Source organism: Nicotiana tabacum, chromosome 10 (genome assembly GCF_000715075.1).
Source record: "Nicotiana tabacum cultivar K326 chromosome 10, ASM71507v2, whole genome shotgun sequence".
Lineage (NCBI taxonomy): Eukaryota > Viridiplantae > Streptophyta > Magnoliopsida > Solanales > Solanaceae > Nicotiana > Nicotiana tabacum.
The window spans coordinates 26,280,854-26,295,906 of record NC_134089.1 but is presented as its reverse complement, the minus strand read 5'-3'; the positions used below and the strand labels follow the sequence as shown (position 1 = coordinate 26,295,906).

At 34.4% G+C, this 15,053-nt stretch overlaps 2 protein-coding genes across 3 annotated transcripts; both read left to right on the top strand.

Moving 5' to 3' along the window:
• The first annotated feature begins 5,164 nt into the window (after positions 1–5,164).
• On the top strand, positions 5,165–11,625 carry LOC107772708 (putative cyclin-D7-1). 2 transcript variants are annotated; one of them, XM_075222742.1, is made up of 7 exons: positions 5,165–5,308; positions 9,561–9,814; positions 9,898–9,984; positions 10,101–10,199; positions 10,559–10,754; positions 10,937–11,067; positions 11,188–11,625. In XM_075222742.1, the coding sequence occupies exons 1-7, from the start codon at positions 5,302–5,304 to the stop codon at positions 11,440–11,442; spliced, it is 1,029 nt and encodes a 342-aa protein (XP_075078843.1). In that variant the 5' UTR covers positions 5,165–5,301; the 3' UTR covers positions 11,443–11,625. The 2 variants fall into 2 exon arrangements, with proteins under 2 accessions (XP_075078843.1, XP_075078844.1); XM_075222743.1 differs by lacking the exon at positions 5,165–5,308 and adding an exon at positions 8,588–8,844.
• A 2,301-nt stretch (positions 11,626–13,926) lies between these two features.
• Positions 13,927–15,038, top strand: LOC107791196 (light-harvesting complex-like protein OHP1, chloroplastic). Its single transcript, XM_075222741.1, has 3 exons — positions 13,927–14,154; positions 14,653–14,775; positions 14,865–15,038. Exons 1-3 carry the CDS (start codon positions 13,993–13,995, stop codon positions 14,931–14,933), a joined length of 354 nt encoding a protein of 117 aa, XP_075078842.1. The 5' UTR covers positions 13,927–13,992; the 3' UTR covers positions 14,934–15,038.
• The last annotated feature ends 15 nt before the right edge of the window (positions 15,039–15,053 follow it).

Genomic DNA, 15,053 nt, shown 5'->3' with positions numbered 1-15,053 from the left:
CAAGCGATGAACTTAAGTATACCTATATATGCCCAGAGGGACATCTTGTCATAGTTCTATATTTGTATTCACAAAGTGAAGCCAACAGATTGGCAAAAAGCTGGAGGAAAAAGGAGAGAAGAGTCGTGCATAAAAGGGCATATTCATATAGGATACATCATAGAAGGTAGTCGAAGTTACGAGATCGGAAGGACTCCGGCCATAATTCGCGAGGTGAGAATAGGACTAAAGGGGGGAATGCCCTGGTTTTTAAATTTATTCATAGAACAATTGCCTAGATGACAAAGGACAATGTTAAAGTATTCATAAGAGCCATATGGTATGAGAATGAGAAGCGCATCAGTCAACATTCGAGGACGAATGTTCCAAAGGGGGGAATAATGTTACAACCCATATTTTTGTATGTAAAAGTACATCGTAAGTCCGTTGATGTAAGCTCGAAAATGAGATCCTCTTGGAAAGTATATAAAGTAATTTAATGGTGTTACATCCCATATTTCTTTTTCAAGCCTTTGAGAGTTAATATTCAAGGATAAATTTTTATAAGGGTACATGTTGTTACACCCCGTACTTCATATGTTACTATCATTATAGGATTATCTAACGTAAACTCAAAAAGGATGAAATCCTTCTACAAGGACAAGAAAGGTTTGCCGAAGTGTTACGCAAGTTAACATGAATATGAGACTTGTTAATCATGATTTAAATGAGTTTAAAGACATTATATGACTATATATGATGTTTGAATATGAAGTATAAAGTTTGAGAAAAATCGGATTTAAGTTGCGGAAAAACCGACTAAGGATTTGCCTTGTAATGAAGTTTTTTTTAGTAATATATTTCGTGTGCTTTATGAGATATTTTTGGGACATATTACATACTAAATTGAAGGTCATGTAATGTAGTTTCCAACGCTCTTAACCGTTTGTTTATACGACATCCAGATAAAAAGATATAAGCGTTTGAAAAAAAGGCCAATGAGAGAGTGACACGTGGCACCTTTTTGACTTTTAGAAAAGGGGATGTTTATCTCTCTGTCTCGTCTCTTACTTTGGTTTTCTAGAGATCTCGACCATATAACACCCCTAAACTCATCCTCAAGTCCTCCATAAGGATTTTCAACGATACTATCATCCGAGGCACGAAATCACGAAGCAATAACACAAGAACGATCCATACGACGTAAGTATTGCTATATAACCTCTCTTTTTCTTTGTAGTTTGAGTTTTGGAAGGTAGTTTGAAGTTAATAAAAATGCCTAATTTCTGGTTTCAATATCTTAAATATCAAGTAAGGTTGATTAATTCATTTCATAATATTTAGAACTCACGGGACGGTGATCGGAAGCCGTGAGTTCGAGTTATTTGATTTGTAATAGACTGTTTTGTGGGCTGTTTCGTGTAGCTTTTGAGTTGTATATTTTGCTACTATTTAATGGAGTTTTTGGAGGATAAATGGTGTGGAGAAACACCACATATTGGTGAAATAGTGGATTCGTCATTCTTTATAATACTTTCGGGGTGTTGGACACTACTATAGTCGTTGTTTTTGGTATGAATTGATTGGGGTATGTTGGGCTGTTGTAAGCTAAATATAACATGAATTTCGACTTGCATCTACTGTAGGAGGTAATTATATTGTGTTCCAACAAGTTCTTAAGGTTATATTGACATCGGTTGAGTTAAATGGATGAACTAGACATGAACTAGTGAATAAAGTTGCCAATTAAGAATAATTGGAGTTGTGGATCATTTTCTTTGTTATGGATATATGGTATAAGGCTGGAATTACTGATGAATTACTTCATTATCATGTTAATGATACTATTAAGTTAAAGTAAAAAGTCTATAAGGGATGATATGGGGTATACGAATTCCAATTGGAGCTTGCCGCTCGTCGTAAAATAGTTATGACTTGTTGTTGTTTTATGGTATCTTGTTATTGATGATTATGTAGGATTTCTCTGGTAATTTTTGTGGGTATATTATATTGGAGGAGGCTCTTGTTACAGGGGATATGCTGCCCGAATTTATATAAACGAGCTACAAGTTTAAGTTACAGATTTAGCCTTTATTCAACACTGATTTTGAATTTCCTTATGTAATGGTGGATTGAGTTGAGTTGTTTGAAGAGTAGCTTGGGAGGTATTAAGGACTCACCGTAGTTAAGGTACTTTCTTCTTTCTTTTGGCATGATCTAAATTGAAATGAACATAAACGATACACTATTTAATAATGAATCTACTCCTAGCAAATAAGGTTGTACATGTTGTTATTTCCGTACAAAGTTATTCTAAGAAAGTATGTATGATCCTTGAGTCCTAGTGAAGTTCATATTGATGGTATGATGTCCATAATGGTAATCAAAGGTGAAATGACCTTACGTCACTCTGAAAGGTTTAGAACGTGATTCCATGAGTCTAGCATGCATTATATATAATATCTATTTTGATCTACCGAGCCGCACTATAGTAGGTCGGGTACGACACCTATTGTGCAACCACTGATCAGTTGGATTTATCGAGTTCCACGTGGTCGAGTACGATTCTACCGAGCCTTATGATGGCCGGGTACATTTTTACCGAGTCCTCTTTGAGGCCGGGTACGATATGATGATGATGATGATGATGCCTATAGAGACGTATGTTTTTAAAAGTTTATGTATATATATGTATTATGCACTTCATGTCAGTAGCTCCTAGAGGCACGCACATGTTACAGGTTGTATCTCCTCTATCTCTCTTTACATTAATGTTCTTGTTTATGCTTTCCTGCCTTACATACTCGGTACTTTATTTGTACTGACATCCTTTTTGCTTGGGGACGCTGCGTTTCATGCCTGCAGGTCCCGATTGATTGGTTGATAGTCTTCCTAGTAGGCTATCAGCTCAGCGGAGGTGTTGGTGCACTCCACTTGCTCCGGAGTTGCCTATTTGGTCAGTATGCTTTGGATATGTATTGATTGGTATGGCGGGCACTGTCCCGACCTTTATGATTTTATGTACTCTTAGAGGCTTGTAGACAGATATCAGGTTTATGGATATGTGTATGGCCTTATTGGCCTATGTGTTGAGTTTACAAATGGTCATGTCGGCCTTCTAGGCCTGTATGTCACATGTATAAGTTTGTATATCATGTTGGATCGTCATATGGTGAGTATTCCCTTATGATTTATTCTTGTTATCTCATGACGGGTTTCTGGCTCATTTACTTAAGAGAGTATAATAAGAAAAATATGTTATGTTGGTACTCGGTTGAGTAAGGCACCGGGTGCCCTTCGCGGCCCTTCGGTTTGGGTCGTGACAGATCTATCCTATGTTGAGGAGCCAGTGGCGATATTGGACAGGAAAGTTCGAAAGCTGAGGTCAAAGAGCATTGCATCAGTAAAGGTTCAGTGCCGGGGTCAGTCGGTTGAGGAGGCGACTTGGGAGACCGAGTTGGATATGTGCAGTCGTTACCCTCATCTTTTCACCATTTCAGGTATGTCTCTATACTCGTTCGAGGATGAACAAATATTTAAGAGGGGGAGGATGTAACGACTAGGCCGGTCGTTTTGAGAATTAATGCCTCGATCCCCTATTAATTGTTTTCCCCGTGTTTGTTTCTGCTATTGTGAGTTGCCGGGAAGATTCGTTTTGAGTTTCAGAGTATTTTAGGGAACTTAGTCCTCAAATGAGAGTTTAAGCTTAGAAGTTGGATCGTAGTCGGAACAGTGTGAAGACAGCCTCGGAATGGAATTCCGTCGATTCCATTAGCTCTGTTGGGTGATTTCGGGCTTAGGGGCATATGCAGATTGGGTTTTGGAGGTCCATAGCTTATTTAGGCTTGAAATGCCGAAAGTTAAATTTTTGAAGTTTCCAGATCGATAGTGAGATTTTGATATCGGGGTCAGAATTTGGTTCCGAAAGTTGGAATAGTTTTGTAGTGATGAATGTGACTTGTGTGCAAAATTTGAGGTCAATCGGTATGGTTTGGTTGGTTTCGACAACGGTTGTAGAATTCTTGAGATTTCAAGTTCATTAGGCTTGGATAGGAGGGTGATTCATGGTTTTAGAGTTGTTTGATATAATTTGAGGGTTCGACTGAGTCTGTATGTTGTTTTAGGATTAGTTGGTATGTTTGGTTAAGGTCCTGGGGGCCTCAGGTGAGTTTCGGATGCTTAACGAAAGTGAATTTGGACTTAGGCAATTTCTAAAATTTTGTTAAACCTGTTGGTTTCACAGCTGCGGAGTTTGGACCGCAGGTGCGGCGCCGCAGAAGAGGATTGGTGACCGTAGATGCGGTATGAGGCTTGGAGATCAGAGGTCGCAGATGCGGCTCCAGGACTGCAGAAGCGGAACCGCATCTGCGAGTAAAGGGGCGCATGTGCGGAAATCCGGTCGTTTAATGAAATTTCGCAGGTGCGGAGTAAGAGCCACAGGAGCGGGACCGCAAGTGCGGTGGAACCCTTGCAGAAGAGGAATTCACTGGGCAGAAAAAGAGAAAACGAGGGTTTGAAATTCATAACTTCTAAAATCGAATTGGAGCTCGGTGGAGGGTGATTTCTGGAGAGATTTTGAAGGAGAAAGATTGGGTAATAAATTCAAACTCTAATTTGGTCCTAATGCACTAATCTATTACTCCCTCTGCTCCAATTTATGTAAACTTGTTTGACTAGGCGCGGAGTTTAAGAAATAATGAAGACTTTTGGAATTTGTGGTCCTAAACAAAGCAAAAGGGGGCCTAGAGTATTTGTGTGCTTATAAAAGCTGCTCATTAAGGGTAGAATTGGAAGTTTAAGCTAAATTGTTACCAAATTTAAAAAGGGATTATTCTTTTTGGAATGGACCAAAAAAGAAATAGGTTCACATAAATTGGAACAGATGGAGTATTATTTTCCTCATTTAATCTATGAATTTGAGTGGAAGAATGGGGATTTGGGGGAAAAGTTCCCCAACCAAGTTTTTGGGTTTTGATTGGGTTTTAGCTGTCGCAATTGAGTGATTTTTGGACCAGTGGTCTCGTGAGTAAATGGGTGTTCTAAAATTTTAACTAATACTCGATTCCGAGACGTGGGCCCGAGGAGGATTTTTGGGCGTTTTTCTAATTTCTTGCTATAGCTTTGAATACATTAGTTAAATTAGTTGCTTGTAGTTTTATTTACATTATGTAATTAATTTGTTTAGATTTGGACCACTCGGAGTTGGATACTCATGGAAAGAGCGTGATATCAGATTGATTTTGAGCTGGTTCGAGATAAGTGGCTTGCCTAACCTTGGGGGGGAACCCCCCTTTGGATTTTGGTACTGTTGTTATACGTGAGATGACGAGTGCGTACATGTGCTAATTATTGAAAATCCTTGTTTTCATTAAGTAAATATCTATGTTTTCTTTTAACTGAGCAATACTAGTATATGAAGCCTCCTGTTTAGCTTAGGAAAGCATGCTTATGTGACTTAACTGTCTTACCTGCTTTAACTGCTTACTTGGATTTTGTGTAGCATGTTTAGGGTAGAAATTTCCTATTTTCCTGATATGAACTTGAATAGAATTGTAGGATTCTTTCTTGAGACTGTTGTGTGTTTACTTTGGGACTACGGATCGGTATTCCGGGAGATACCCCTGCACATTTATAATTGGGACTACGAGACGATGCCCCGGAGATTCCCCCTGTATTGGATAATTACTTTGGGACTACAGATCGATATTCTGGGAGATTCCCCTACATATTTATGATTTGGACTACGGGACGATATCCCGGGAGATCCTCTACACATTTACGTTTGGGACTAAGGGACGATATCCCAGGAGATCCCCTGTTGCTATCACTGTATACTTAGTTATATTTTTTCTGTGATTTTATTCTTACTCGACTATTAGTATTTTAACTATACTGTCACATTTCATACTGTTGTACCTTGTTTTATATACATAACCAGTAGGGTCCTGACCTTCCTCGTCACTACTCGACTGAGGTTAGGTTTAGCATTTGCTGAGTACCGTTGTGGTGTACCCATGACCTTTCCTGCACATATTTTCCATGTGCAGATCCAGGTTCTATTTCTTAGCCATACTTCTAGTGAGGCGAGGCGATCCAGAGACTTCTAAGTATATCTGCCGCGTCCGCAGACCTAGAAGTCCCTCTCTATTCCTCTTTTAGTTATAGACTTCCTGTATTTTTCTTCGTTGTTAGACTTTCTGGAGATTAGATACACTATGTACTTATGTAGCTTGTGATTTCATGAGATTTCGGGTTTTGGAAGTGCTTTGTGTTCCGTTTGAGAGAGTGTTATTGTATATGCCGAGCGGCATTTTAAACTTCTTTATTATGTTACTCGTAAATTGCTAGTTTCGTATCTTTATTTTCTTTTTCCGCAATTGTTAGGCTTACCTAGTCGTAAAGACTAGGTGCCGTCGCGACAGTTCACGGAGGGAGAACTTGGGTCGTGACAATAAAACTTAATGAAAATATATTGCTAGTGTAAAACTTCTTCTATGTCGAAAGAGAATTATTACTAGAGCTCTCTTTCACTCTTTTTTTACCTTTTGTAGATGACTTTCTTACTTAAGCGACGAGTAACTTAGTATTGAAATCATGGGATTATTGGATTAAATTTCGTGCATTATCTCAACTTATGACTCAAGAAAGAAGAATTTCTTCTTGGTATAGCACAATTAGATGATAAGGTGGCTAATTAAACTAATATATGATGTACATTAGAATTTAGAATGAACCTACTGTGACAAATTTTTGGGAAAAATACATAATTGGTCGGCCGACCGAAACTAATTGAATTTACTAGTCAAAATGTATATAAAATATATATATATATATATTATGTATATAATACATATATTACCAAAAAAAAAATTAGTGAGTTATTATTTTTGGAAAAGGCTAAAAACATACATTTTTCAAATTTATATAATTGGTAAGTTAAATCCAATAGAATTTTAGTAATGCAAAGGGCAAGGGAAGTTGAAACGGCAGTATAGCGCTAGCGAGGAATCTGAAACTACTGCCATGACTTTTAGCTCAGGTCGTAGTAGACGTTTGTCTGTTAATTGGTCGAAAAGGGGCCGGGTGATGAATGAGTTTAATTTTTGCTTAAAATACTAACACTAACAACTGCTATTTTCGGCCTTTGATTTGCTGAAATTGGTGAATCAATTTCAATTTCTCAGCGAGATCTTCATGCAATGGTATTAATTATGCCAAGATCCCAGAGTTTACTACTAATTGAATTTAAATTATATACAAAGACGCTCCATTATGCTATAAGCAAAGAATTTTTACATAATCATGCTACTTAAAAGTAGGGTTGCTTATCGTGTGGATCTAGTGTATATTTACGCTTAACAATTCGGCTTATCGGTTATCAGCTTTAAATGTACTGATCCGCTAGCCAATCGATAAGATATTGAGCAGTTCAGTATGGAGTTAGCATTATCGGGCGGTTAATAGGCTAAAAATATACATTGCTTTAAATAAAGACCAAAATTTGGAATTTTATAAAAACAAACAATGTACAGTTAAGGGAAGCCACAACAGTACAATTCGTATTTATAGTACATCCAAAAGACTCAAAGTTACTGGAAATGTAAAATCAAGGTAACAAGTTAAACTGATCATGAAACTAGTTATGGCTGAGATTGGACTCTTCAATCTTATCCCACGATTTTGTCTTAATTCCAACTGATTTCACTCTCCAATCATAAAGTTGGATCTCTGCTCTTTAAAATGCTACAAATTAGTTATGGCAAAATGAGAATTGAGATAGGAATTAAGTAGCTAGTTAGATATTTTATATACGTAGGAGTAAAAATGTCAATATAATAATTATTGAGGGGTTAATAATTTATTCGATAAGAAAATTAAGTAATCTGCTCCCGGACCGATAAACCATTAATTAAAAAAATTTAATCTGTTCATGAATCGTTAATCCGATAACTCGATACCAATAAACTAATTTTGCAGTTCGATTAATTATTGGTTACGATTCAATTTTAAACAGTCTTACTTAAAAGCCAATTTAGCTACACGAAACTTTCTATAGTAAATACATATTGGAAACTCGAATAAAAAAGGTAACTAGTAGTCCAAATTGGCAAGATATAATGACATTACAAAGAATTTTACACCGTTAACGTATTTTACTTAAAATCCTTAAGGTTTGTGATCAAAATTAAATTGCATTCTGGTTGAGCCAACCATGAGGCCTTCAATTCCTCTAGCAAGTTTAATTTTGAATATTATGTAAGTTGGTAATAAATTTATAAGCAGGATTTTTTTTTCTTTTTTTCGCTATGTTATTTTCTTTGAGAAGTGACGAATTAGCTGAAAATAAGGGACAATATGGGGAGAAGCAGTTGGTTTAGTTTCAGTACAGTTACTTCTGCACATTCCTCATCAATACTGGAAAAGCGCATTGTGGACCCTTTACGTGTGTGCTTCATAAATACAAAATCTTATAACTGCAATAACTTAAATATATAGCCCCACAATTTTATATATATATCAGAGTAAAAAAATCCCAAACCAGAAGTTTGGTGAAAACTAGATCTCTGCTTATATCTATATAAAGACAATGCAAACACAATAAAATCACAAGGCAAACAGCGACTATCCTCGTGTGTTCACGCAATTGGTTACTGCAGTCAAAAACATCAAATATATCTGATATTGCATTTACCTCTTTTCATGAGTCTCATCTCCTCTTTTTTATTCCTCTTCATCTTACCAACTCCACCCCCCTCTCTATAGTCTATACCCTTCTTTTTTATCTCCATTTTTCTAATAGAATTTAAGTTATATATACACGCTCTATATCTGTTGTAACAGATCAGTTACTAACGTTTTGCACAGGTAAACATTTCATACTTGCTATAGAAAGTTATATATATATATATATATATATATATATATATATATATATATATATATATATATATATATATATATATATATTACTTTTTGGATTTTTAAGTGATCTAATAGCAGAGGCGGACCTATCCTTTTGGGTAACTTCGGAAAAAATATATGTATATATAACAGGTATATATTTTGATTGGCTTCATAAGATTTAAATCTTAGACAGATGCATTAGTCGACGTGGATGGACAACTTGAATTTTAGTGTGTTGCCTGGGTTCGATTCCGGCTCTAGCATTTGCTCAAATTCTTATTCGATAATAGTGTAGCCGCCGCTTTCAAATCTTGGGTCCACCTCTGACTAATAGTGTACAAACATTTTACCGTGACACTATATAGAAATTAAATTCTTTGTAGTATGATTTGCATAGCCAGCCTGTAGTAGTACATAGACTATTTACTCCAGACCAAGAACCTCTTCAAGAATTATAGTAGTATATATTAAAGCTTACCTTAAGCTTTTTGTGCATGACACAAAACACTAAAAAGGACAAACTAATGAACCCCTTTATAGTTTTGCAGGCTATCATGTAGTGATCATTTGCCTTTGTCCTCGTTTTCAACCATTTCTGATCTGACATTCAGAAATAAGTCTAGTATTTCTCCATTATTTTTGCCATTCTTGGAAATAAAGACTGTACTTTTTTTCAGTCCAAAAAATGGAGAGTTTGCTATGTGATGAAGTTTGGCTCATGAGCCCTGAAGATCATGACGTGCATGTAAATAATGAAGAAGAAGGAGATACTAGTTTTTTCTACTCAACCAAAGAAGAATGCGAACAAGCTTTTGGGATATTATTAGAGAAGGAGATGAGTTACATGCCTAAACCAGATTATGTGAAGCGAATAAAAGAAAACTGTTTTATTGAGAATGCTAGGTTCAAAGCTATTTACTGGCTTATTAAGGTAAACTTAAATTTTATTTTCTTGCATAACACTTTTATTTTTATTTTTATTCTATCTTTGGTTATATTAAAATTACTCTACAGTGTCAAAGGAGGTGGAATTTATCTAATGAAACTATATTTGGTGCTGCAAGTTACCTTGATCGGTTTATCTCTTTAAATAAGTGCCAGGTAAGACTACGTTAAAAGAAAGTTTTTTTTTTTATAAAAAATTTCCAAAAGAACCAAAAACATTGAATTGAATTCAGTTGAAAAAATTCCATTCTATGCCAAAACTAAATTTGTAGGGATGGAGATACTGGATGTTTGAGTTACTTTCAATTGCTTGTTTGTCTGTGGCATCCAAATTCCATGAAACAAACCCTCCTCAATTGCTTGAATTACAGGTGAGTAGTCCTCCACCATTTGTTTTTATTTATTTATTTTGTTTAATCCGGATGCTTTCATTTTTATTTTTTTTTCTAGACTGTTTGTGAAGGGGAGTTGCGGATCGGAGCAACAGTAAAGTTGTCTTTGTGTGACTTATAGGTCACAGGTTCGAGTTGTGGAAGTAACCACTAATGCTTGCATTAGACTAGGCTATCTACATCACGCCCCTTGGGGTGCGATCGTTCCCCGGACCATGCGTAACACGGAATATTTTGTGCATTAGGCTGCCCTTCTAGACTGTTTGTATCTTTAGGGTTAGATGTTATTAATGTTATGATGTTGATTGATAAATTAACAGTTGGTAGGATGATTGCAGATGGAAGGTGTTGAACATTTGTATGAATCAAAAATGATCAAACGTATGGAGTTGACATTGTTGGAGGCTTTAGGATGGAGATTAAGTTGTACAACACCATATTCATACATTGAATTGCTTCAGTGGAATATCAAGTCCCTCAAAATTCAAGATTTTACTTCCCGTGTCAAGGACCTACTTCTTGGAGTTCTTTTAGGTATACAAAAACACTTGGAAACCTTGCTATTCTTTATCTCCGATTTAACTTATATGCGTTGACAATGTAATTGATATACTATGATCAGTGCGCAGAAGTTAAACTTTTAAGAAGAACCAAATTAATTAATTTGATTTGAATATCTGAGTTTTCCTAGCATTAACCACTAAGCCTGTTGACAGATGCTAAATTCTTGGAGTTCAGACCTTGTGTCATTGCACAATCTGCTGTTAACTGCGCTTGTGAAGATTTCTCTCCATTAATAGATGACTATTTCAACAATTTTTCTAGACTCTTCCCTCAAGATCAAAAGGTAATTAAGATTAATCACACATAATCTTTTTATTTTTTTCATGAAAAAACATGCTTTCTATAAGAACTTGAGTGCTATTCCATTGATTTCTCATTAATATATTTTGGTTTTTCTCATTAGGATGATCTAACAAAGTGTCAAAAAATGATGAATAAACAACTCTTGGTAGAGGAATTTCAAGAAATGGTGACATATGGAGGTTTTTATTATGGCCCTTCAAGTCCAGTAACTGTATTGACAATGGAACAGCATGAGTTGTGTGATTGCCAACTTCTTCATCATTGCTATTGCTCTCTCTTCAACATTCCTCAAGGGGACATCAATTTCATATCAAATGTTAAAAAACGTAAGAGGGATCAACAAGATGTCATCTAAGGTTGTCAGCTACAAATAATGTTGTAGTAATTTGTTATGTGTTGTACTAATTGATAACTCTTTAAAAGCTACTAGCTACAAGTATAGGAAGATTGAGAATCAAGATTATCATTGTCCTACTGGCTATTGTGAATCGCATAAATGAGAGAAATTTCTCTGCTAATAGCGAAGCTTTTAGCAAAACTCTAAACCTTGTCACCTTGTTACCTTATCACCTTAATTATCCTGCTGTTGTTAATATTTATTGTGTTTCTTCTTTTTCATTTTTACCTTATCGGAAACAGGTTCTCTACCTTCACAAGGTAAGGGTAAGGTCATTTTACCCTCATACCCTAGCTACTTTGTGGAATTACACTGAATTTGTTGTTGCTGTAGCCAAACCAAACAATCAAATAGCGGCATAATTTTTCTATTTTGATTTCAGATGCATTTTATTTGATGTATTTGAATATATCTAATCATCTAACTTTTTCTACCAAAATTAATATTTCTGACTAAGCATTTTCTCATCGTTTGAACCCTTCATTCTCCAATATTTGACATTAAGAGCACGAATCTGTCATCTTCAGTTTTGGTCATTATTTGTTATAATCAGAACATAAAGGTTAATGACTTAGATCGAAAACTCAACTGAAAAATAAATTCAAATGATATAAAGATTCTTTTTTTACATGTCAAAAATATTACTCACTTAAAGATTTATGCAGATATGCTAGAATTAGTTGCATGGGATAATGGCAACGTGAGCTTTTGTAGTGATTGTAGTTGTAGAAGTGGGCCAAGTGGCTACGTGGCCCCTTGGAGTAGAGTTTACGTGTTTCATTCTTGTCTTCTTAAATTCAACCGTTGAAATTTTGGTCTTTATTTTTTTTTTCTTAATTTGCCAATGAAGTGGAGTAAATTTTATAGGGGTCATTTAACTCGTTCATTATCCAAAAGTAATTTTATATTTTTTTTTGTTACGTAAAAGTCATTCAACTTTGTGTTCATACCCAAAAATTACTTTTTCTTTTTTTGTTAGGTAAAAGTCATTCAACTTTGTGTTCGTTACCCAAAAATCACTTTTCCTTTCTTTTGTTACGCAACAATTATTTATTTTGCTCTAGTTATCTCAAAAGTCACCGTGGGCAAATTTTTATAACGTTTTTACTTGAAAAGTCTATTATGTCCTTGACATCAGAGACGGATCTACAATTTGAACTCTATGGGTTCAACTTTTAAGTTTTTTAGTATTAAACTCATTATAATTTTTAAATTATGGGTTCATATCTACTATTTTTACAATTTTAGTGAATTTTTACATATGAATTTTTATTCCGCATCGAAAGTTATGTGTTCAATTAAACCTGTTACTATCACATTACATATGCCCCTGCTTGACATTATAAATTTTTTCATTTATGTAACACCTTCTATATTATATATCATTTATTCGTAACCAAAATAACTTTATATTGTTTTATTTATTTTATTTACAATATGTTCGTATATTTAATTTTTCCGTGGTACTTAATTTGTTTAATCATATTCAAACATGAACATATTTTAAAATATAAAAATGACAAAGTTATTTATTTTCTAATATCTATTTGAAATAATAAAAATAGATTTATTTAACAAATGAGTTTTTTATAGTCAGTTAAACTTTTAAAAAAATCAAAGATAATTGTGTTTAAGATTAAGTTTTTTAAAAGCTTTATCTATTAATATTCTTTATTTGAAAGTATTAATTTGATGTGCCAGTGTGATAAATGTGTGCATTTTATTTATTTGGATTAACGAATATGGCTTGGCACTATAAATCTATGAGCTTTGATTTTATAATTTTTATTAAAAATGTTTCATCAGGCATGCTTGTGAAGGTTAACTTGAGATTTTTTCATAGTAATGTTAGTGACAAATTTAATAATGCTACATATATATCTTGAAAATTAATATTAAGAAAAATTAAATGTACGAATATATTATTAAAATAATAAATAAAATAATATTTTTTTTAAAAAAAAACACCTAGGTAAAATATATTATTTATTATATATATAGAAGGTACTACATAAATCGGAGGATTTATAATGTCTGAGGCATAATAGAATTTTTAGGTGAAAGTTTTACAAAATCTGATCAAAATAACTAGTGTGATAACTAGAGCATAGTAAAATAATTTTTGTGTAACAATAAAAAGAAAAGTGACTTTAAAGTAATGAACATAAAGTTAAATAATTTTTACGTAATAAAAAAAATTGGGTAATGAACACAAAACAAAATTACAATGTGATGTTTTCTCATTCAAAACTAATACATTTGGAAAAGTCGCATATAATTGGACCTTTTTCTTTTATTTTTCAAGTAGTTATTGTGTTTCTAAAACAAAAGGAAGGGAGCGAATAATGTTTGAGAAAAGAATATGAGGTACCAAGCGAGACACCTACGTGGGGGTTGGGACCCAAAGGGTAACTCCACTTATCTGAATTTGGAGACCACAAAATTGTTGATAAGGTAACAGAAAAACAAGAACACAATGGACATGCTGTACGTACATTTGCTGCAACAATGGCTGCTACTACTTCACCTGCACTCTCATCTTCCTTCCTCTCAACAGCAATCCCTGCAACTCATTCTCAGAATCAGCTATTCTTTCTCCCCCTTAATCCCAACTTGAAAATCACCAAAAGGTCCTCCTTCAAGATTCAGGCTGCAAAACTTCCTGCCGGAGTATGTTTTTTACTATCTATATATTTCTTCCGTTTCATTTTATATGATGCTACTATTTTCTTAATCTAATACACCCTTTAAGATGCGGCCCTTCCCCTGGATTCTGTGTGAATGTTGGATAATTTGTACATCGGGCTGTCCTTTTTGCTATTTTTTTTAATCTGTTCTAAAAAAGAATGACATATTTGTAAATTCTTGTCTTTTAATTTTTCATTCTTACTAATAATGACACGATCTTATAACAATAGAAATGTCACGATTCGTTTAAAATCGACCTCCAATTATACATGTCCCTAGCTCTACTAACTACCAGAGGCGAATGCAGTTCAATCGAATTCAGTATTTTTGACACATAGTATGGGTATATATGTGAAAAACTACTAAAATTTAAGCTTGTATTATAAATTCTTAACCCATAATATTAAAAGTACAACGAGTTCATTACATTAAAAATTTAAAGAAAATTGATGTACTTGTAAATCGCACTATATTGCGTAGGTGGAGTTGCCAAAGGAAGTACCAAAATTGAGCAGACCATTTCTGGGATTTACAAGGACAGCAGAGATATGGAATTCTAGAGCTTGTATGATTGGTCTTATTGGGACATTCATTGTGGAACTGGTAACTACATATCTTTCTTATGTGAGTTTAGTTATTCCCTAAGTACTGTATTATGATCTTTGTAGGTTTTTTCCTCTTGCTATTTTCAGATTTTCAACAAGGGAATTCTTCAAATGATTGGCGTAGATATTGGAAAAGGCCTTGATATTCCACTCTAATAGTTGTATATGTTTAATTTCTTCATGCACAAACTCCAATTCTGTTGCCTATGTATTCAGTAATGTACAACAGCGAAAAATTCATAATTCAAGAAAATTTGGAAATCTCTTCTGGAATTA